The sequence below is a fragment of the Gekko japonicus genome, unplaced genomic scaffold (assembly GCF_001447785.1).
Source record: "Gekko japonicus isolate JY-2015 unplaced genomic scaffold, Gekko_japonicus_V1.1 scaffold1172, whole genome shotgun sequence".
Lineage (NCBI taxonomy): Eukaryota > Metazoa > Chordata > Lepidosauria > Squamata > Gekkonidae > Gekko > Gekko japonicus.
This window is the reverse complement of record NW_015173158.1, coordinates 99,927-122,384: the sequence shown is the minus strand read 5'-3', so window position 1 is coordinate 122,384 and position 22,458 is coordinate 99,927. Positions and strand designations below refer to the sequence as shown.

The window sequence follows — 22,458 nt, the reverse complement described above, 5'->3', positions numbered from 1 at the left end:
GAACATATTGTGTGGGCTGATCAAAGATTAGGTTAACAATGGGAGTGAAGCTGTGTAAAGCCTCCTGGAGTTCTCTAAGATCTCCTTTCCATGTATCCAAATAACGAAGATATCATCAATGCATATTAAATAATGGAGATAAGTGAAGGGACAAGAGATAATCAAGCTCACCAACTCAGCTATGTTGACATAAGAGATGTGGCTCCTCACAGGAGCACTGTTGACTTTTCTGAAATCTGAAATAATTGTTATTTAGAACAAAGTAGCACCCATGCCAGAGACAGTAGAGCAGCCAAGTGAACTTGATTGTGGATTAGGAAAAGCAAGAAGAAACGTCCCATTGTGGTGCTTGCAATGAGTCTGTATTGATTTGCTCCTGTCACAAACCAGGGAGACTTTAAAAACTAAAACAAAAACCAACATTCTGTACAGCTCTCTCTACTACTTCACAGTGAAGTCAGAGGATAACCGCCAGAAAGTTATGATGCTAAAAAACCTACCTCTAGCTTCCTGTAAGAATTATGGATTGATTATTATGACAACTGTCAGCCTCCTTGACTATATTATGTTGGAATCATTTCCAAGACTGAAATTCTATGACAAAAGGGTTTTCCCCCCATTATCTCACCTGAAACCTAACAAGGCCAAAAAAAAAATGAAAATTCAGTCTTGGGTTGTATTAAAAGAGCCATAGCATCAAAATTGCAGGAGGTCATAGCCCCTCTGTATACTGCCTTGGTCAGGCCGCACCTTGAGCACTGTGCGCAATTCTGGAGACCTCGCTTCAAAAAGGATGTGGACAAAATCAAGAGGGTGCAGAAGAGAGTGACAAGGATGATCAGAGGTCTGGAGACTGAGCCCTACGAGGAAAGGCTAAGAACCTTGGGAATGTTTAGTTTGGAGAAGAGGAAAATGAGAGGGGACATGATTGCTCTCTTTAAATATTTGAAAGGCTGTCATTTGGAGGACAGCAAGGAGCTGTTCCAGTTGGCAGCAGAGGATAGGACCCAAAGCAACGGGTTTAAATTACATGAAGAAAGTTATCGGCTGGATATTAGGAAAAACCTTTTCCACGGTCAGAGTGGTTCAAATGTGGAATCAGCTGCCTAGGTTAGCTCCCCTTCACTGACAGCTTTCAAGAAGAGGCTGGACGAATATTTGTTATAGACGCTTTAGGCTGGTCCTGCATTGTGCAGGGGGCTGGACTAGATGGTCTGTATGGCCCCTTCCAACTCAATGATTCTATAACAGAAACATGTGAAAGTCCATTCTGGTGTTGGAGCCATCCCCACTGATGGAGCTCCTGATGGCACCTGGTATTTCTGGCCACTGTGTGACAGTGTTGGACTGGATGGGCCATTGGCCTGATCCAACATTGGCTTCTCTTATGTTCTTACGTTCATCCAGAGAGGTCCATGTCAAATAGATTATCCTATAGCTTTATCCTTGGAATACTTAGCAGCAACTGTCCCAGTTTTTGGCCAGGGTTTAACATTTACTGCATCATTCCTGAGCAAAGTCACTTGTGCCTCCTAGTTTATGTTCATTGTGCCGCACTTCCAGGAAGGCAGCCCTCATCAAGCAGAGACACCGTAGGCTTCAGCTATTAGAAGGTAACAGGTGGTACCTGATAGGAAGATGAGGGCGAGGACTAACATCTGGGATGTCACTTCTGCCGTCATCTCCAGCAAATGATAGTCCCAGCTTTGCAGTGCACTGCCAGGCTCCAACAGATGCTGTAGTAATGCACATCTCAGCAATTAGCTTTTATTTAAAACACATAGAAGGAACAGGCTGGCCAGGCTGGCTATGGTAAAAGCAACTCAAAATGTAACAAAAGAAAATAATAAAGCCAGAAGACTGAGCAGCCTCCTCTCCCAGCTGTTCACACTCATATGCATGTACTTGTATGGCATATTCAGATGGACTTAAAACTGTAAGCCACTTTAGGAGCCCCATCGCTTTGCAAAGCTGAGTATAAATATATTAAAGTAACAAACTACCCTAAGGCTCCGATCACACGCATAATTAGCCGCGCGAGAGGGATGAATACCGGGCGGATTTAATGGGCGCAATCACATGGACACATCTGGCAAGTGTCGCGCCCCCGCCCCCAACCTGTATCGCCCGGCTGACGCTGCGGAGTAAAAAAGTACCACGGAAAGTCCAGTAGCAAATTGTTTGCAACGAGCTGCAGATGGACTGTCTCCGTCTGATCGCTCCAGTGCACTCCTAACACCTCCTTGTTGAAGCGTGCCGAAACAAGCCAACAGAGAAAACCCCGGGTTCACCGCCGTTGCGTCTGATCGCTGTAGTGGCTCATCAAATTGCAACGGCACGAATAGCCTCCCCTCCCCTCCGCATTATCTGGTAGATGTGACCACAGCCTAAGTATCTCAAGTGCACTGACGCCATGTTGTTTCTCAGTGACTTGCCCCCCCCCCAAATATACGTATATGGAAACAGTACTAGGAATCAGAATCAGACAAAGACTTCCCTGTTTTTATCAAGTAGATCAATGCCACATATAAGTCTTACAGTAATTAAACTGCGGAGTATCACCTATATATTGCACCAAAGCAAATTAAAGTATTCTTGCAACACTCAAGGTTTCTTGTTCAATATCTGCCTTAAGTCATTGATGAGCTCCTGGAGCATTCGCACTGTTGGCCCGCCCCTGGCGGAGGCATGGCTGTAAGGCATGGCTTTCTTTTTGGTAATCCGGAGATGTGCGCTTATGTGCATATGCATAAGTGCACAAGCAAATTGTGGCTTTCGGCGTTCACACTTTGTTGGTGCGGGATGAACGCTGGATGACCGCGCTCTCCAGGGTTTGCTGCCACTTTCACCAGGTACTTTTTATACTCGGGAGGGAAGCGCTACAAGACGGGTTGAGTACGGCTGGGGAACGCCTGACAGCTGTGCCTGTGTGAACCGGCCCTTTAATCCGTTTGTGAAACGTGCCTATCTCGGGGCAAACTGCCTGTCTGAACTCTGCCAAAGGTTATGTGAATCTGCCATTAAGAGTCACAACAGAAGAACTGCAACATGGGAAGTGGGAAACAAACTGTTGAAAGTTGCTCTCATTTGACAATGTTCCCAGAGTTCACTGGACAGATATGTATGGATCTGCAGCCCATCTGCCCTGCCCTGAATGGCCCAGGCAAGCCTAATCGCATCAGATCTCAGAAGCTAAGCTGGGTCAGCCCTGGTTAGCACTTGGACAGGAGACCACCAAGGAAGTCCAGGTTTGCTACGCAGAGGCAGGCAATGGCAAACCACCTCCGTCGATCTCTTGCCTTGAAAATCCTACGGGGTTGCCATTAAGTCAGCTGTGAGACTTGACAGTACTTGGTGTACTGTTGTACCAGTTTGGTGTAGTGGTTAAGTTTGCGGACTCTAATCTGGGAGAACCAGGTTTGATTCCCCACTCCTCCACTTGCACCTGCTGATGTGACCTTGGGTCAGTCACAAGCTCTGGCACAGCTGTCCTTGAAAAAGAGCAGTTTGTGTCAGAGTTCTCTCAGCCCCCCCCACCTCACAGGGTGTCTGTTGTGGGGAGGGGAAGGGAAAGGAGTTTGTAAGCCGCTCTGAGACTCCAAGTGAAGGGCGGGGTATAAATCCAATCTCTTCTCTTCTTCTTCTTTCTACCACCACCACCACACCCCATCTAAATGAACAGCACGCTTGGCAAACATTAAGAGATCTAGTCAACTCTTACGTTCACTAGATATATAGTCAAGAAGAAAAGAAGCTGCTTCATCACGGGATGAAACATCCCCCCCCCACACACACACACAAGCAACGTGAAAGAAATGTGGCCTTTGAGCACCACCTAGGGGAAGCTTCTTCTTTTTTTGAAATCATATATTAAATCTGTATTGCTGGCACACAAATATACAGACCATGACAGCCATTACAACCTGCGCTTATCAGCTTGGTTTTAATCTTTATACAAAAACCAAGTATTAAGCCCTCAGGTTACTGATGTCAATGATCAAAGATTATTAAGAAATAGCTTAATGTTTCCAGATGACAAGCTTAGATTCTTAGAAGGAAGAGAGACGTGTGTGTTCTAAGAGCAGTCGCCTGAAGGTTCTGTGATTTGTGGTATGAACTGAGCATCACAGGTTCATACACACCAACAAGTTGACTGCAGTTTTGTCGTTTCTCACACCAAAGAGGTTTGTCTGCCCCAAGCCTTGCTCCTTACCTCATTTATCAGGCATCTTAACGGAGTTTTTAAAAAAATGATGCAAGCATGCACATACCCATTGATCTTGGCCTCCCTAAAATGTAAAAAAATGCCAGACACCAAAAGTGAGTAACAAAGGACCGGGAATATTGGAGCCCTTTTCAGACTTCAACCAACCACAGCGGCCATCTTTCTACCAGTTCAACCTGAGAGCCAGCTTGGTGTAGTGGTTAGGAGGGGCAGACTCTAATCTGGAGAACTGGGTTCAATTCCCCACTCCTCCACATGACCTTCTGCCAGTCACAGTTCTTTCAGAGCTCTCTCACCCCCTAAAAACAAGTCTAGCTCACCACTAGCATAACGCTAAGAGCTAGAACTTGCCGCTGCCAGACAATATTTGAATCTCCTGGCTATTCTACACACAATGCCATACAATAATTGAATTTAGCACCAGAGAATCATTTTTAAGAGTGCTACCTTAAGAGCGACTTCCCCTCTTCTTAAATCTCACCCTCTCTTGCAAACTACATACTGTCTTCCATTAATTGCTTTATAAACATCCTGAATGCTGTTTATTTTAATAAGTTCCCCAGGTATCAGAGCCCTGAAATAATTAATCGTGCTTGCTTTATCTTCCAACGAACTGGTTCTTATCTCTGATGTAATGCACGCAGAAAATATCACCTGGTTTAGTGACACGTGAAGTGCTATTACGCTAGGTGATACAGTGGTTGAAGCTGGCCTCTTGTGCGATCGTGATGTAGGCTTCAAAGCACTTCATCATAAAAACTACAGCTGGAAAGGCGCCTCAAGGGCCATCAACCCCAAATTCATGCAGTGAGTCAGGTCTTATGATACTTAAGATACCTTTGCAAGCGACTTATTCACCCCTCTGTTGGTGCTGTTTGTTTTTCCTAAGTGAAGGTGTGTGATCAGTGCCCGGGTATGAATGTGACAAGTGTGGAAACAAGAATTCTCAATTTTCTTTTATATATCTGGTTAATTTTCTGATGTCTTCCACAAAGCCAAAGAATATGGTTCACCTGTCTTCATTAGGATGGTTGTAAACAGCTGCCAGTATAAGATGTGGTACTTCAGTTGAAATATTGAAATGGCAAACACGCCTGATCTTCATTAGATCACTGAGCTCCTGAACTGAGCAGCACTTCTTCACCCATCCAGTCTGGCCCCCTCTTTTACTATCATACTTTAGGGTTACCAAAAGCCTGCAGAAAAAAAATACACCTTGTCCCTTTAATAGAGGTTTAACATGCAGAAATGGACAGGTGAATCTTTTCATGGCATGGAGGTAAATATCCCATTGGATATAACATCCCAATAAATCTCTATTAAGGGGGTGGGGAGCTCCCCAAAGTGTTGGGAACCCTACTTTCCCTATTTCTGGAATCTGTGGCTTGTCAGCACCTTACAAGGAGTTCCAGCTTTCCAGCTCTAACTGGATGGGATGCTCAGAACCTCGCATCCATTTTCAGATCCACATATATTCTCCTGCTGCTGCTAATTTCCTTTGTCAAGCATCTGCCATTCACCCTCTGCCCCAGCACACCTGTATTTGAGCAGGTATCAAGCACTGTCTTGGGAATCTGGCAGCCAGGCCTTGGTCCAATTAAAATTCATACATCTTAAAATTGTACATTCCAATGGACTTTGACACAATGGACTTCTCGCAATTGTACTGAAGGCGCCAGAGAAGAGTCCATAGATTTGTCTCCGTTTTGACAGGAAAGAAATGTGACAATAAAAGGGAGATCTATCTAGCTGTCTGCCTCTCTATCTGTGAATGAAACCATTTTGTAAGAGTGCACTAACATTTCTACGGCACAACTGCCCCATCCTCTTCCCCTGTCTATTCATTGTGGCTCTATCGCTAATCTTCTGTCAAATGTTGCTAAATAATGCTGTAATTAGAACCCCTTAATTGTCTCAAGCATTTGAGTACTAGGTAACTTTACATAGACTATGAGCAAAAAGAAGGGGAAACAAATATTTAGACATGTAGACAATGGCTATGGTAAACGGTTCTTCCACACACGGGCTGTTGCGGCAGTCAGATACTCACGGTTAACATTGCAAACATTAGCTGGCACACATTGAAAGCATGCCTCCAGTTGTGATACAGAACCATTCGATAATTCTTCCTAACTGTCAAAAGCCACCTGCACAACGTCTGAAATGAAAAAGTACAAATCGCATCAGGGATACTAACATGTACAAATGGGCACGACACTGCCAAGACAAAAGCAGCAGATTATCTCTCTAGAGCAGATGGTTACCTCATAGTCAATTTTAAATTTCTGAACCATTCCCAGCTCCATGAACATCCGGAGGGCTGCAGTTATCATGGTATCCACGTCGAGGGAGAAGTCATCAAAATGGATGTTGTCTATGCCAAGCTCTGACACGAGTGGGATGTTTGCTGTCTAGAATTATCCAAAGACAATAAGAAAGTTTTCAGACATAGCTCAGCCTTGTCTCTGGTCTTTTTATTACAATGAATTTTCCTAAAATACACCCCAAAAATGCATGTATCAAGTTCAAACAAATTTGGAAGGGGGAGATGGAACAAAGTACTGTCAGAGAGAGATGTTGCTAGGTTGAACAGGATATAAACTGAAACCTAATGATGCAATCCAACAAAGATGGCTGCACAAATATCCACTTGTTTCAAACGGATTACCTCAGAACACCACTAAAGTTGCCTTCAGACAAATAGAAGTCGTGAGGAAGCAATGACTGACAGGCTGAGGGTCTTCACATATAACTTTTTTTATCTTGCACAGAAATAATAGCTTTGTTCAGATAGCATTTAAAACCATGGTTTAATTAAGCTAACTATGGGTTGTTTGAGTACATCAAACCAGGATCAAAAATTAATCATGATTCATCTTAACTGTGATGTCTGAACACAGATATCCTGCCTTGTCCTCTGCCACAGCCCTCGAAAACACTCCCTTACCATAAAAGCTTGAAGCTGAAACTGTTTGTGTCTTTCACTGCCCTTCCCTGGCAGTCTCCTTGACTGATGAAACAGCATTTGTCAAGACAAACTAGGATTTCAGTTTATCTGTGGGACAAATCCTGGTTTCACGAACTTCGGTGTCTTTCACTGTGGGACAAATCCTGGTTTCACGAACTAACTGCAGTTAAAATAAACTACAGTTTCACATTATGCCTGAAGCCAATCAAAATCTGTGTCAAAAAAACAGTAAATAGTTGTGAAGGGGTGTGTGTATATTTTTCTGCAAATACGTGGTTGGGAGGCCTGTGTGCTTGACTAGTGTACTCTCACCAAAATAAATATTTCTCACGTCACAAGGGATGATTGTGCATGTTTTTACCCCAGAAAAATCCATGAAAGAATAAGCCACATGGTCCCGGTAGATGTGGAATGTTACAGAACAGACCGATTTTGTCATATCTCAGAAGCTAAGAAGGATTTGCCCTGATTAGTACTTGGATGGGAAACGGCCCAGGAAGTCCAGGATTACTATGCAGAGGGAGGCAATGGCAAACCACCTCTGCTTAATCACTTGCCTTGGAAACCCTATGGGGTTGCCATAGGGTTTTCAAAGCCTTACGTGGCCTGGGACCGACATATCTGAAGGACCGCCTCTTCCCACATGCGCCCCAAAGAGCCTTGCGCTCACAGGACCAACATTTACTGGTTACCCCCGAAACAAATGATGTCCACTTAGCCTCGACCAGGGCCAGCCTGGTGGAATCAGCTCCCACTGGAGATCAGGACCCTGCAGGGCCTTTTATTATTCCACAGGGCCTGCGAAACAGAGCTGTTCCGCCAGGTCTTCAGCTGAGATGGCAGGCATCCATCTCAGTTGGCCTCCCTGCTTTAGTTCCCAACCTGCTGAAAGGGCACATCTGATTCCACTTTGGGTGATTCCGCACTAGACTTTAAATCCTGGTTCAACCCTGTCCCCGAACTTACATTCTACACTACAGGCGAGTTCACCCCTGTAATTATCTCAGGGTATTTTTTGTTTCCACATTAGATTGAGGTCACCTCAGTTTTGCCCCACGCTTGTTCCAGGATAAACAGATGCTGTTATAACCAGGGATAAATGCAAGGTATTGTGTTGCAAGTTGAACCCTGATAAAACCAGGGATGAGATCCAAGTGTGGAAAGGACCTTTGTGGCACCAACAGATATATATTGCTGCTACCAATTTTACTGTTTATTGTTTCTATGATTTTAATGTGATTTTATTGTAACGAGTCTTTGACTCAATTTGTTGTGATCCGCCCCGAGCCCGTTTGGGGAGGGCGGAATAAAAATCCCAAAATAAATAAGCCAGCTGCGACTTGATGGCACTTCACACACATGCACAAAATGGTCCTGAGTTCCAAATGTAGCATTTGAAGAGTTATCTGCTCTGCAGCAGTGCCACTATTGCAACAGATTTGAACTACTGGACAGGGTGATGATTCCAACTAATTAAAGTTTTTGTTGATACAGTGTTCATATTTACAGGAATAGAGAGAAATCATCCATGGTAAACACCTAGGCTTTCTGCGTACTGGCAGGGGGATTTGGGGGGCATTCTGAGGGTGGACAGGGATGACATGATGACATCACCAGGAAGTGACGTCATCATGTCAGGGACGTTGTGCGGGGACGCTCTGGTATTTGGATGAAACTCCGCGATGACGTCACCAGGAAGTGACATCGTGTCGGGGACGTTCTGCGGGGACGCTCTGGTATTTGGATGAGGATTTCCCCTCAAACCATAGACTTTGCCCAAATACCAGAGCGTCTCTGTATGATGTCCCCGACGCAATGACGTCCCTTCTGGGTGATGTCAACGCATTGGGGATGTCGTCACTTTGGAGCAGGGTATCCCCTGCTGGGCAGCTGATCCACGGAAGGGAGAAGCCCCTGAAACTGGGGGATTCCCCACCTGGACCTGGGGGCTGGCAAGCTTATGAACACCACATCCACATATCCAGGTATTTCACTGAAGACAAGTGCAATAAAAGTTATATGACAGTGGGGAGCTTCAGACATTACAAACTTCTCCTGCCAGCTGCCTGTTTTGTCTCTTCTGGGCAATGCTTATTGGTAATATCCAAGAAGAAAACTGTGTAAGAAAGTAATCTAAGTTTATGATTTCTGTGTAAGAAAGTAATCTAAGCTTATGACTTCTATGTAAGAAAGTAATCTAAGTTTATGATTTCTGTGTAAGAAAGTAATCTAAGCTGTAGGTTTGAATATTGGCAATATACCTTTGCCCTGAGCTGGATGGCCCAGATTAGCCCAATCTGGTCAGATCTTGGATGGGAGACCAGCAAGGAGTACCAGGGTTGCTACAAAGAGGCAGGCAATGTCAAACCACCTCTGTTCATCTCTTGCCTAGAAAACCCTACCGAGTTGCCATAAATTGGCTGTGACTTGATGACGCTTTCCATCACCATCAATACACCTTTCCGGCGTAACTGGTCTTTGAGAAAACTGATGCCAACGTTTAGCCAAATGTAGCAGGACACTGGCAGGTAGCTGGCGGTGTTTGTAATGTCTCGTGTTGCTCTGAGCAAATGACTGAAAATGCGCCAGTAAAGCCAATATATACTGGAAGCATTTTTTTTTTTCTTGGAGCTGCAGCTTGAGTAAACTATAGGGATTTGTCAAAGGGAGAAAAAAATATTTTAAAAACTGATCATAAACTGATGAACAAAACAAGTCAAAGACGATTTTTTCCATATCAATCTTCGTATTTATGAGGTTTCACCATCCTATATTTAACAGGAGTGCCATAATCCAAAATAATCACTGAATTAATAGCCGAGCAGTAACATTTGTATAAAAGAACCATTTGCTTTACAACAGCAATAAAAGAAATGGCAGAATTATGTATGAGGACTGAAGCTAATTTGAATAATGTAGAAAAGGAGAAATATTACATGCGTGCGACATCTATTGTCATTCTTATGCGTCGGAAGTGAAGCAGACTAAGCATGTAAAGAACAGAACCATAGAAATTACAACACTGTAAAACAAAAACCACTCTTTATATATATTATTAAAATGTGTGCTTAAGATCCCAGCTGATCGGAAAGGTTTTTCCAGCTCTCAGATACTATGGATTAGCAAAATGCTTCCCTTTATGGCAGGAATGACTGTTGAAGGGGGAGGGGGGAATCAATGGGCCCCCAGACAAAGATCTCTTCCAGGCCCTCTCACAGGCAGACCCAATCTACACATCACATTAAAACCAATTACATGACTTACCTGGCTCCATGGGCCCTCAGGGTAACCACGGCCATGGGAATTTTGTTTTCATAGCACTCTTTTCTCAGCAGGGAGCACAATACAGAGGCCCAGGGGTCATAGCTAAGATCCACTGACAGCAATTAAACGGGACTTACAAGTGACCAACGAGCCTCTGTATTTTGTGAGGGGCTGTGTCTCAGCAATACAACACCTGCCCGCTTCGTACACAGAAGGTTCCAGTTTCAGTCTTTAGCATCTCTGGTTAAAAGGATCGCATAGTAGGTGATGAGAAAGACCCCTACCTGAGACCCTGGAGAGCCACTACCAGTCAAGAGTAGACAGTACTGACCTTGATGGAATAATGGTCCAGCTCATATAAAGAAAGTTTAACGTGCAACTTAGGCATGTCCAACTGAAGCCTCTTTGATTGTAATATGTCTTAACTGCAAATAACGTGGGTTGAATTGTTGCCATAGAATCCATTTGAATGTGGGGCACCGGTCTCAGGGTCGGACAGTGAGTTTTACCCCAACGCAAGTGTCCAAGAGAGCAGTGTTTTATTTTTTCTCGCGGGGAGGGCAGGGTATAAATTGAATGAATAAATAATAACAATAACAATCACTTATAGAAGGAAAACCAGACATATAAATTCAAGTTTACTGTGGATTTGGGGGTCGACACCTCCCCTCTCCTCAATCCCTGGTGATCGGGGAGGGGGTGTGTGGGTTCTGTACCATCTCAGACATTCTCCTGCAGCAAGTTAAATAAGAAAATAAATTCACGCTGTTCCATAAAAACTTGATGGGAAGCTGCTCTTATTTGCATAGCCTTGCCCTAGATTCTTGGTCATGCTACAGACATAATTCCCAAACTGGGTCACGAGCTACCCTAGCATGATAGAGAGCTAGGAGAAATAAAATACTTAAAACCATGAAAGATTTCTCTGAGTCCAAAGCATTCAACGATAAAGGAGGTTGCCCACGGTTTCTTCGCATGATTTACTGTTTTGGCATCATCAGCCTCTTTGGGGTGGTTGGTGCTACGGAGGGGTCTGCTGTGTGTCTGGATCAATCAATCACAGCTGCTGCAGAGATGTACAGAACTATCCACCTATAAAAAAGAGGCTGCTTACTGCCTCTCTACGTGAGTCACTGCTTTAGGCTTCTCCCCTTCCAGCAGGAGGCATCCCCAGGTGAGTGCAGACACACAGGGGGTGGGATTCTGCATGAGCAGGTAATTCTTACTCTTACAAAGTACACCTTTGAGGTCTAAGAGTGAACTGTGTCTTCAGCTTTAATTCAGGAAATAAATGGAGGGAAGTAAAGGTAGTAGTTACTACTTACAAAATCTGGTGGCTAACGCTGACTCTTCGGCTTTGAAACGGAGATGAGCACCGCAACCCTAGAGTCGGATTCGACTGGCTTTCGAGCAAGGGAACCTTTACCTTTTAAAGGTAGTAGTTACTACTTACAAAATCTGGTGGCTAAAATGAAGGAAGGATTATTATGATTTTATGAAATAATTAATCCCAAAAATATCTCCTGAACTGTACGACATGTCCAAGGCAGCTCAGAATAACCCTGTTAAAAACAAACCCCAAAACACAGTAACAAATTTAAATAGACGATAAATCTATAAACGCACCTAGCGGTTAAGACACAATGATTTATTAATAATCACCCAGATATTTCAGGTAATTTATTATTTATTACTTTATTTACTTCATTTATATCCTGGCTTTCTCCCCAATGGGGACACAAAGTGGCTTACATGGCTTCACTCTCTTCCAGTTTATCCTTGAAAAAAACCTTGTGAGGTTGGATGCTTTTCTAATTTTGAAGATACAAGAGGTGAGCAAACTTCCACCGCAGAGCGGGGATTTGAACCTGGGTCTCCCAGCTCCTAGCCCAACATTCTACCCACTAAACTACACTGGCTCTCCAAGTAATTTAACGTTAAATATAACAATTTAAACATCTAAAATAAATTGTCTATACATTTAACAATGTAAACATCTAAAATGTTTACCTTGAGACTCAGGACTTGTTGAGTCAATTACAAGGTCGTTGCCACAGCCGGGCATTCAGCCTGTGCCAAGTCCGGTTCAGGGGCCCGCTGGCTTAGAAAGTTCAGCTTTGTCACGGGCAAGGAATTCACAAACATGAGCATGCTTCAGGCATGGTGGCCTGGATCTGAATAGCCATCTAGGAACCCACGTCTAAATTGCTGAGACATCTGACCAAATTTTACACTGTGTTTTTATGATCCGTGGATGCAACGAACATGAAATTGAGCCAACTTCAGAGGACGGTGGAAGACAGGAGGGCCTGGCGGGAGATGATCCATGGGGTCGCGAAGAGTTGGACTCGACTGTGCGACTGAACAACAACAAAATAAAAAATGGTCACGGGTGTCTCTGGCCAGTCCCAATGGAGCTGGTAAGGCCCAGACTGCATAGCACTTGTATAAAAGTGGCCAACGGTGTAAGCTGATGATGCCATCACTTCACACCCACACTGGTCACTCTTAGGGTCAGGTCACACGGACATTTAGTGTGGGCTTTGCTGCTGATCCCTCGCACATTAAAGTTTCCTGTTCATACTGGCAAACCCGCCTCCCGCACCGAAGCGGGCTGAGTCCCGCGGTTTTCGCTCTTTTTATCCGCGTTTTCTGACACCTGTTGGAACAGGTGTTTTTCCGATATCTCGCGCTTTGTATCCGCGGTTTTGGTATCTGGACAGCAATCTGCCGTGACCGCGCTACCCCCCCCCCTTTTTGTGTTTCCGGTTTAAGTTATGCGCATGTGCAAACAGGCACTAGCTTTTATTTTGGTCTTTTTAGTTTGTATGTACGCCCAAGCGCATGTTTAACCCCGTTTTCTTTCTCATTTTCCTTTACGTCTTCGATCACGTGTATTGACAGTTTGGTAACGCCGATGTTGCTTGTTCAAGCCGTAATTCGGCTATGCGCATGGGAAGACAAGCGCATGTGCAGGTTTGTTTGGTTTTTTTTAAACCCATGCCGCCGCGGGGACGGCACGCTGTGTGATCAGTACTTTGCGCGAGTGAACCGGAAGACAGAGGTCTGACCACCTCCAAGCGATATAAAATGTCATGGATAGAAGAACTGCAGGAAAACTAGCCGGTAAGAGGTCTGTGTGACCGCGGCCTTAGAGTGTGGCCACATGAGCAATCTGCCACTGCAGTATGTCGGCTGCTTGAGTTTGGGATCCTTTGCGTTGATCACACAGCGCCCCCTAAGCTGGCATCATAGTGCGGCGGGGCCGTAGTTGGTCGTTCATATCACTAACACGCCGCAACCACGGACCCGTGGCTGGGTTGGTTTTTTCTAAGAAGCAGAAGCAGACAAATGCACACGTGCTCCTGGCCACATTCTATGGGAGCGCTGGAGTGCACATCAGACTGGGGTTGAGGGGGGGGAAGTACATGTCAGAAACGGAGTGGAACAATCACACCGCTCACGCATTTCCATGGTACGCCCAGGCGATCACATGCCCGGAAACTCACCAAGGAAGTGCCTCGCTGAGGTAGACACTGGAATTTGCCAGCGGCTATTTAATCCACGTGGGAATCATTTTAGCATGAGGTAGGGCCAAGAGAGGCATGGGAGCCAGATGTGCACATTTAATCACCCCATCTGATCCAGAGGGGAGGGGTGGCTGTGTCAGGCCCAACTGTTTGTGTGATCACACCCTTAGATACTGCTGAGAGAACACACTTCCACACCACGATGTACATCATGAGGTCTCAGTCACTGTCCCTCTTCTTTCTCTGCTACTGATGAAAACATAAAATATATCTACCAAGCAATAAACATATAAGCACCTTGTTTCCCAGCAAGAATATCTCACCATGAGTCACTACTGCATCATGCCGTATGTGCCATGAAGTAAAAACACTCTGCACATGGTCAGTTGCTGAGTATATCTAGATGTGGTTATCATGGTCACCAGTGAACAAGAAGAAAGAAACTGGAACCATTTACTTCTTCCTCTTGAATATACTGCAACTGCTATGCAGGGATTTTAATTAATGATGTGCAGCCAAACATTAACTAATCAAGAAACAAACTGGACACTCCCCATACTTTAGTGTCGTTTTATATATAACTAATCTGAATTGAAAAATTGGCAATGGTAATATTCAGCAGCATTAAAATTTGGCCATTAGTGTGATCTGGCACCTGGCTATTGGACAGTGTTCAGGAGATAGGAAAGGAGGATGAGGAGAGAGAAAGACTCAGGGTGAATTCCCACAAGCTCTGCTCCGCGCTCACTCCTCCCTTTTGCCCCGATGGTACGTGTCAATTTCACACAAGCTGCTGTGTGCAGCATTTTGCCCCGCAGCTTCATGCGATTTTCCCTGCGTCTACTGAATCCTCAAAAAACAGGATTGAGTAGACGCGGGGAAAATCGCAGGAACCTGCGGGACAAAATGCGGTCGCGCAGCAGCTTGTGTGAAATTGACACATACCATGGGGCCAAAGAGAAGAGTGAGCGTGGAGCAGCGCTTGTGGGAAATCACCCTCAGTATGTTACTGTCAGGGATGATTACCAGCCAGCAGTTATACACAGATATTGCCACTCAAGAGGATGGCAGTAACGCCTGTCTTTCCAAAGTGCTGTTTACTTTCCAAAGTGCTATTTGAAGGGAAGGCTTTGATTTGATTCTATATACTCAGCAATTCTTGGTTTCTTGCTGCTCTGTTCTCTCTTTGGCTGCATTTGCCAGGCACAGAGGCAAATGTCTGAGTTTCCACTTACCTATCATGCAGACAGGTAGGGGAGAAATGGTTTTCAATGCCCCACTTCTTTCACCACAGCAATATACAGTGCTGTCAGTGGCCTGACAGAACCAATTTTTCCCCTTTCATCTGATATCACACAAGGAGGTAACAATGCAGACAGGGGAGGACTGGGGTGAAAGTAAATGCAAGGATTCTCCATTTTCCTATCACTGCTGATGCAAATGTAGAGGCACGAAGGCATGCCTACTCAGCAACAGGCAATATCTGCTGTGCCAGCTTAAACTGCACTACAACCAGCAACACAGACGGACTATGGCTACACCAGACAACACAGAAGAGATCAGTGATGAGGACCGATATGCTGTCTCTGGATCTCTCTTTTAACAGGCCTGTAAAATGCAAGGAGCTGCGGTGGCTCAAGTGGTTAAGACGCTGAACTGCAGGCTGTGGAAGATCGGTAGTTCAGCAGTTTGAGACCCGGGTGCCGCATGACGGAGTGAGCTCCCGTCTCTAGTTCCACCTCCTGCCAACCTAGCAGTTCGAAAGCAAGAAATTGCAAGGAGATAAACAGGTACCACTTCGGTGGGAAGGTAACAGCGTTCCGTGCGCCTTGGTGTATAGTCATGCCGGCCACATGACCACGGAAACGTCTTCGGACAGCGCTGGCTCTTCGGCTTTGAAACGGAGATGAGCACCGCAACCCTAGAGTCGGATTCGACTGGCTTTCGAGCAAGGGAACCTTTACCTTCACTTTACAGTAGTAAATAGAAACGTCTTCAGACAGCGCTGGCTCTTCGGCTTTGAAACGGAGATGAGCACCGCAACCCTAGAGTCGGATTCGACTGACTTTCGAGCAAGAGAACCTTTACCTTTTTAAAATGCAAGTAACAGGTATAACACCAATAATTTAAAAAGAATAAAATTTATTATGAGTAACCACACGGAAAACTGAAAGCAAAAAGGATCGTCTTTTACCTGGGATCTCTCAAAACATGGATCACCCCCAAGCTGTAGCCCCATGACAAAGACGGAAGCAAAGCAAGGAAAACCCAGAAAGTGTCTGATTAGGGGACGATGTCATGTGGATGCTCCAAAAAAAACCCCCACCCCACCCTAGTTTGGATGCAAAAGAGAGACAAAACCTCCCTGCGGAAGCAGCCCCAGATAACATATTTTGCACATGCACGGTGACTTTTTTTTGCCATGGTGACTCCTTAGGGTTTTCAAGGCAAGAGGTGTTCAGAGGTGGTTAGCCATTGCCTGCCTCTGCATAGCGACCCTGGACTTCCTCGGTGGTCTCCCATCCAAGGACTAACCAGGGCTGACCCTGCTTAACTTCTGAGATCTGAGGAGACCAGACTAGCCTGGGCTATCCAGGTCAGGGCATAGTGACCAACAGATATATGTAATTTTTACCACCTTATTTAATTACATTTCAGATCATATTATATGGGGCACAACACAGCTTAGGGCGTTTTGTTGTGAAGCAACCATTTGAATTTATTTGTCCTTGTTATCACGAAGCAAGCTTGGGCCTAGACTATGCTTCACTCAGGAGTTGACAAAAATGCTTACAGCCGCGTGCTACTAAGCCCCTATCCCCAAAAGGTCTCTTTACTGTTTCACTCCCAGCATATGGGCACATGTAATGCCAAGGAAATGAGAGTGGAGGGGAGGGCTGTAAATTCAACACCTCATGGCACTGTGCTCTCCAGATCCCTTTACACTGTTAACTAACAAACAGCAGGAGATGGGGAAACACAAGTGTGATTTGACAGCCGTGTGCCCCTTTTACTGCAGACTTGAATTTAACAGTGCTTTTTGGTTAAGCTGTTTTGAGTGTTATGCCAGTTTGTTGCTTTATGCTCAGTAAAGAACTGCATGCCACTAAACTGACACGGTGAACAGAACTGTCTCCTTAATTTTTCTTCAGCTGGGCTCTTGAGCATTTAATAGCGGCACAGAAGGCTGACACCGGCTGGTGTAAAAAGGCAAGGCAAGACAATTTATGAAAAAGAATCACCTGCTGATTTCTGCCTGGCATACAACTGCCAGAGCCAAGGGCCTTCCTCCTCACAGATCCTCTACTTCTGTGCCTGCTGATTTGGGGAGTCAAAGTTAGGGCACAAAGATCTGACCTACAGGTCACGATACATAAGGAAGTTCCCCGGAGCAACGGCCCCATGAAATGTGTGAGAAGGGCATAAAATCACCTGTGTCATTCTTAGAATCATAAAGTTGGAAGGGACCTCCAGGGTCATCTAGTCCAATCACTTGTGCAATACAGGAAATTCACAAATACCTCCCACCCCACACCCCCAGTGACCACTGTTCCACGTCCCAAAGACGACAAAAAACCTCCAGGATCACTGGGGGCCAAACCGGCCTGGAGAAAAATTGCTTCCTGACGCCAAAGTGGCGATCACTATTTTCCTGGGCATGTAAGAAAGGGCCACAAGACCTAAGCACTGATTCAACCCTTCCTGCCCTCCCATTCATGACCTGTGTCATTCTTGTTCAATTTCATTTTACTTCTATGTTTAAAAACACCTGCCTACTACACTAGCCTTCAAGGCAGGCCCGTAGCTAACGTGGGGCCTGTGGGGCCTGGCCCCCTAGCATTTCTTCTGGGCCCCCTCTCTCCCAGGCCAGTCTCAAATTGAATTAATGTGATTGACTTATTTAATTAGCTGAGACCCCCTCCAGGCCCCCTCCCCCAATAATCTCTAGCTACGGGGCTGCTTCAAGGTGGCTTATAAATTCTATTTAAAATACAAAACACCAGCAGTAATACTATGCTAAAAATAACATTCTGTATTTAAATTAACAATTAACAACAATGGCCTGTGCTGGTGAATTTTGGATGAATGAACCCTATGAGATGAGACGCCATTTGATTTTCTGCCTCCATTTCCTTTCTGTTTTCTATGGTGGTGGCTGCTCTCCCGAATCAAATGAACTGAATCCCCTTCCTACCCTCCCAGGGTCTCACGTAATGTGAGAAGAATTGAAGATTGAAACAGTTCTAGGATTTGTCAAGATGCCTGTATAAACAACACAGGGGAGGTGAGGAGAAATCACAGAGAAACTATCTGTTAGGAACTACCCGAGCCAGCACAGTGGAGTGGTTAAGAGTGTGAGACTAGGATCTGAGAGAGTCAGGTTTGAATCCAAATCTGTTCGCTGGGTGACCTTTGGCCAGTCGCACACACTGTCAGTCCAACCTACCTCACAAGATTGGTGTGAGGATATAATGGTGGAGAGGAGAAGAAGAGATTGGATTTATACCCCGCCCTTCACTTGGAGTCTCAGAGCGGCTTACAAACTCCTTTCCCTTCCCCTCCCCACAACAGACACCTTGTGAGGTGGGTGGGGCTGAGAGAACTCTGACACAAACTGCTCTTTCAGGAACAGCTGTGCCAGAGCTTGTGACTGACCCAAGGTCACATCAGCAGGTGCAAGTGGAGAAGTGGGGAATCAAACCCGGTTCTCCCAGATTAGAGTCCACACACTTAACCACTATACCAAACTGCAGAGAACAATATAAGCCACTTGTACCTGGGGAGAAAAGTGGGGTATAAAGGAAGTATATCAATCTAGAAGTATATGAAGGAAAGCTTGTCTCAACCATGGATTAAGGTGACTATTGAGAAACAGAAAACTTAAAATGGTAGTGACATTTTCCTTAAGTCTTTATACAGGGGAGAGAAGGCAAAAATGCTGTGGTATTATGTTGTTAAACAATATTTTGTTTGCTTTTTAATGAAATATTACAATTGAGAGGCAAATGTTTCTCTACTCTGCCCCAGGCTTGATATATCTCGGTAGATTAGATTAAAACTACACATGTCTACCCCCCCTCTCTCTGTAGGGGGTCTGTGTTTAATTGTTTCAGCTAGGGATACCTTAACACCCAGAGCAAACTTGCTTTTAAAGGCCTCCATCTGTTACTGTGTCCTGCTGACGGATGATATCTCTCTGCCCTTCACACTGCTGAATCAGCACCTCTTCATGATAGATCTAGAGCGGCAGAAGTAGGACGTTAGTCTCTAAAGGAAACTTTCTAAGACAACCAAACATAAAATGAGTGAATGAGGGAAAGAATTCATGTGCAGCTTGCAACCGATTCCTGTGTAACCCACGCTTTTTAAATTGTATTTTTATACTTTCATTCACTTGTAGACCAGAACACCCAGCAGGTGAGCACATTAGCAGTTTTCCTTAGAAACAGGTTTCTGAATTCATGAGCTCTTATCTGGGAAAGCTATGCCGAATGCTTCATCCAGTGTTTAAAAAGATAATCTTATTTAAATGGAATCGTAACCCCAGAATGGGGTTGTAAACTTCTGAATCTTTTTCTGAAATGATTAGGCCCTAACTTGAACCCTAACTACAGCCAGTTTAAAATCTTCATATTTTATTGCTTTGTCTGAGGGGAAACTTTCATAAACTTCTGGTAGCTCCCCCTTGATGAGGCTGAGTAGATATCTCATGAGCTGTGTGGTACAAATATTCCAGTTTTGGGCAGCTTTCTCAAAAGTAGCCAAGGAGCTCTGAGGTTCTTCCCCTACCACATACAAAGTAAAATCCTTAGTTGTTATCCTTGGAGGGTTTAGACCTTCTTCTTTGATTTTCTCTGGTTCTAACTATTTTTTTCAAACCATACATATTCATATTTCAACTTATCCCTCTCAAAATTTAATTTCTCTTCTTCAGCTCTAATTCTTACTTCCTCAAGTCTAAGTTTCCCTGTTAATTCCAGAGCTCTTAATTTATTATTTTATTTATTTATTTAAATGTATAACCCGCCCTCCCCGCGAACTGACTCAGGGCGGCGTACAGATGGGGCCAATGCCCAATACATAAAACATTAAAACTGCATTTTAAAAACATTCAATACAACATAAGTGCTCTCCACAATATCTAACAAGGGAACTGATGACGTCATCAGGATGGTATCCTTAGTGGCCACAGCTCCACGCAGTACCACCATTTTAGCGCTCACGGCGAGTTGGTAATAAAGGGCTAGGACAGATAGTAATAGTCGTAGACAGATGGTAACAGTCGTGGCAGCTCCTACTCAAACGCCTGGCGGAAGAGCTCTGTCTTGCAGGCCCTGTGGAACTGTGCAAGGTCCCGCAGGGCCCAGATCTCCTCTGGGAGCTCATTCCACCAGGTAGGAGCCGCCACCGAAAAAGCCCTAGCCCTAGTCGCCACTAGTCTGGCCTCTTTGGGACCTGGAACCACCAGGAGATGTTTAGTCCCGGACCGTAGTGTTAGTTGGGAAACATATGGGGAGAGGCGGTCCCGTAGGTATGTCGGATCCTGGCCATCTAGGGCTTTAAAGGTAAGAACCAGCACTTTGAAGCGAACCCTGTATGCTATCGGCAGCCAGTGCAGCGCTTTCAGCACAGGCTGGATGTGTGCCCCCCTAGGAAGGCCCATCAACAGCCTGGCTGCAGCATTCTGCACCAGCTGCAGCTTCCGGATTTGCGACAAAGGCAGCCCCATGTAGAGAGCGTTATACAGTTTCCTTCATGGAAATGCCTGCCGTCTAAAAATAGGAGTGAACAAAGTGACCTACATTCTCATGTTCTGTCTCTCTGTCGTTCTCCCTATAGTTCTTTTCCATCTTCGCGTTTGCGACGTGCGGCAGCTACACCGGAGAATTCCGCCTGAGCGTCGAATGCGCCAACAAGAGCGAGAGTGACCTCAGTATAGACGTGGAGTTCTCCTATCCCTTCCGGTAAGTTGGGCCCTTGGCTGGGGGAAAACTCGCGGTGGGCAGAAAGATGGTAGCCCCCAAGGACTGGAGACATTGGCCGGCAGGAATGGGTCCCAGGGAGCATTTCGAGAGGGGTATGGCCGATCCTCACATCTCACTTTCTCCCTTACGTCATGTAGCTTTCCCTCTGTGAAGGTCAGGGTTTAAAATGATGTTGAAATAGAGGCAGCATGAGGTAAAGTTCGACCGGTGTGGTCTCTACCCCCCAACCCTATACCTGAAATTGGACACCGGTCGATAATTAGCCAATTTGGCCGGGTCCAAAGAAGATCTTTTTAGGAGAGGGCAGACCATCGCCTCCTTGAGTGCCCCCGGGAATCGCCCCTCGGAGAAGGACTTATTGATAATCTCCCGTAAGGCACCTTGCAACCCCTCGTGGCCAGATCTAATAAGCCAGGAGGGGCACGGGTCAAGGCTGCATGTGGTTGGGCGCACAGAAGCAAGCAATCTGTCAGCTTCCTCCAGACTGAGTGGGCTGAAGCACTCTAAACCCGGCATCAAGGACGTGCAAGGGGCCTCAAGTTCACTCATTGTATCAATTGTAGCAGGGAGGTCGCGGTGGAGTGCCGAGACTTTATCTGCAAAATAGCTCGCAAATGCCTCACAGCCAATATCCAATTCCCTAGCATTTTGTCTGCCCTCTGGCAGGATCGTTAAAGACCGAATTGTTCTAAATAATTGGGCCGGGCGAGAGCTTGCAGATGCGATCCTGGCCGCATAGAATTCTCTCTTTGCAGTCTTGACCGCCATCTCATAGGCCTTCATAAATGTCCTAAAAGATGCTCTCGATGCTTCGTCACGAGCGCGACGCCACCGTCTCTCTAGCCGTCTCAACTCTCGCTTCATCAGCCGGAGCTCCTGGGTATACCAGGGCGCCAGCCTAGAGCAAGTACAGAGAGGGCGCCTGGGAGCGATATCGTCGATGGCTGTGGAGAGTCAGCCATGCCAGTCCTCCACAAGCTCATCCAACGATCCGCCAGGGGGCCTCGGATGCCGAAGAGCCATCTGAAACCGCAATGGGTCCATTTGGCTCCTTGGGCGAGCCAAAATCTGCTCGCCGCCTAAACAGGGTCGGGGTGGAACATTCAGATGGGCCTTCAGGACATGGTGGTCTGACCATGGTACCACATCAGCAGTAATCCGGTCCACCGTCAACCCAGCCGCGAAGATCAAATCGAGCATGTGAACAGCCTGGTGCGTGGGGGCCGTTACAAGTTGGAAAAGTCCCAGTGCCGCCATGGATGACACTAGGTCCGTAGCCCAACTACAGGTCGCGTCCTCAGCATGGACAATGAAATCACCCATGACTACCAGCCTTGGGTGCTCCAACGCCCAGCCTGATACGGCCTCCAGTAGGGACGACAGGCTACTGGCCAGTGCGTTAGGCGGTCGGTACACCAGCCAGATCGCCAAACTCTCCGCAGCCTCCAGCCTCAGGCCAACACACTCCAAGCCCGTGATCTCCAC

General features: G+C 45.7%; 1 protein-coding gene across 1 annotated transcript in view; it reads right to left on the bottom strand.

The window, feature by feature from the left end:
* Nucleotides 1–22,458, bottom strand: part of PDE11A (phosphodiesterase 11A) — a 149,258-nt gene that overhangs the window by 67,685 nt on the left and 59,115 nt on the right. The window contains exons 9-11 of the mRNA XM_015422441.1: nt 19,120–19,133; nt 6,490–6,632; nt 6,276–6,383 (exon numbers count right to left, since the gene is read on the bottom strand). Of these exons, the coding sequence (XP_015277927.1) occupies nt 6,276–6,383; nt 6,490–6,632; nt 19,120–19,133 (265 nt within the window). The remainder of the gene's footprint in view (nt 1–6,275; nt 6,384–6,489; nt 6,633–19,119; nt 19,134–22,458) is intronic.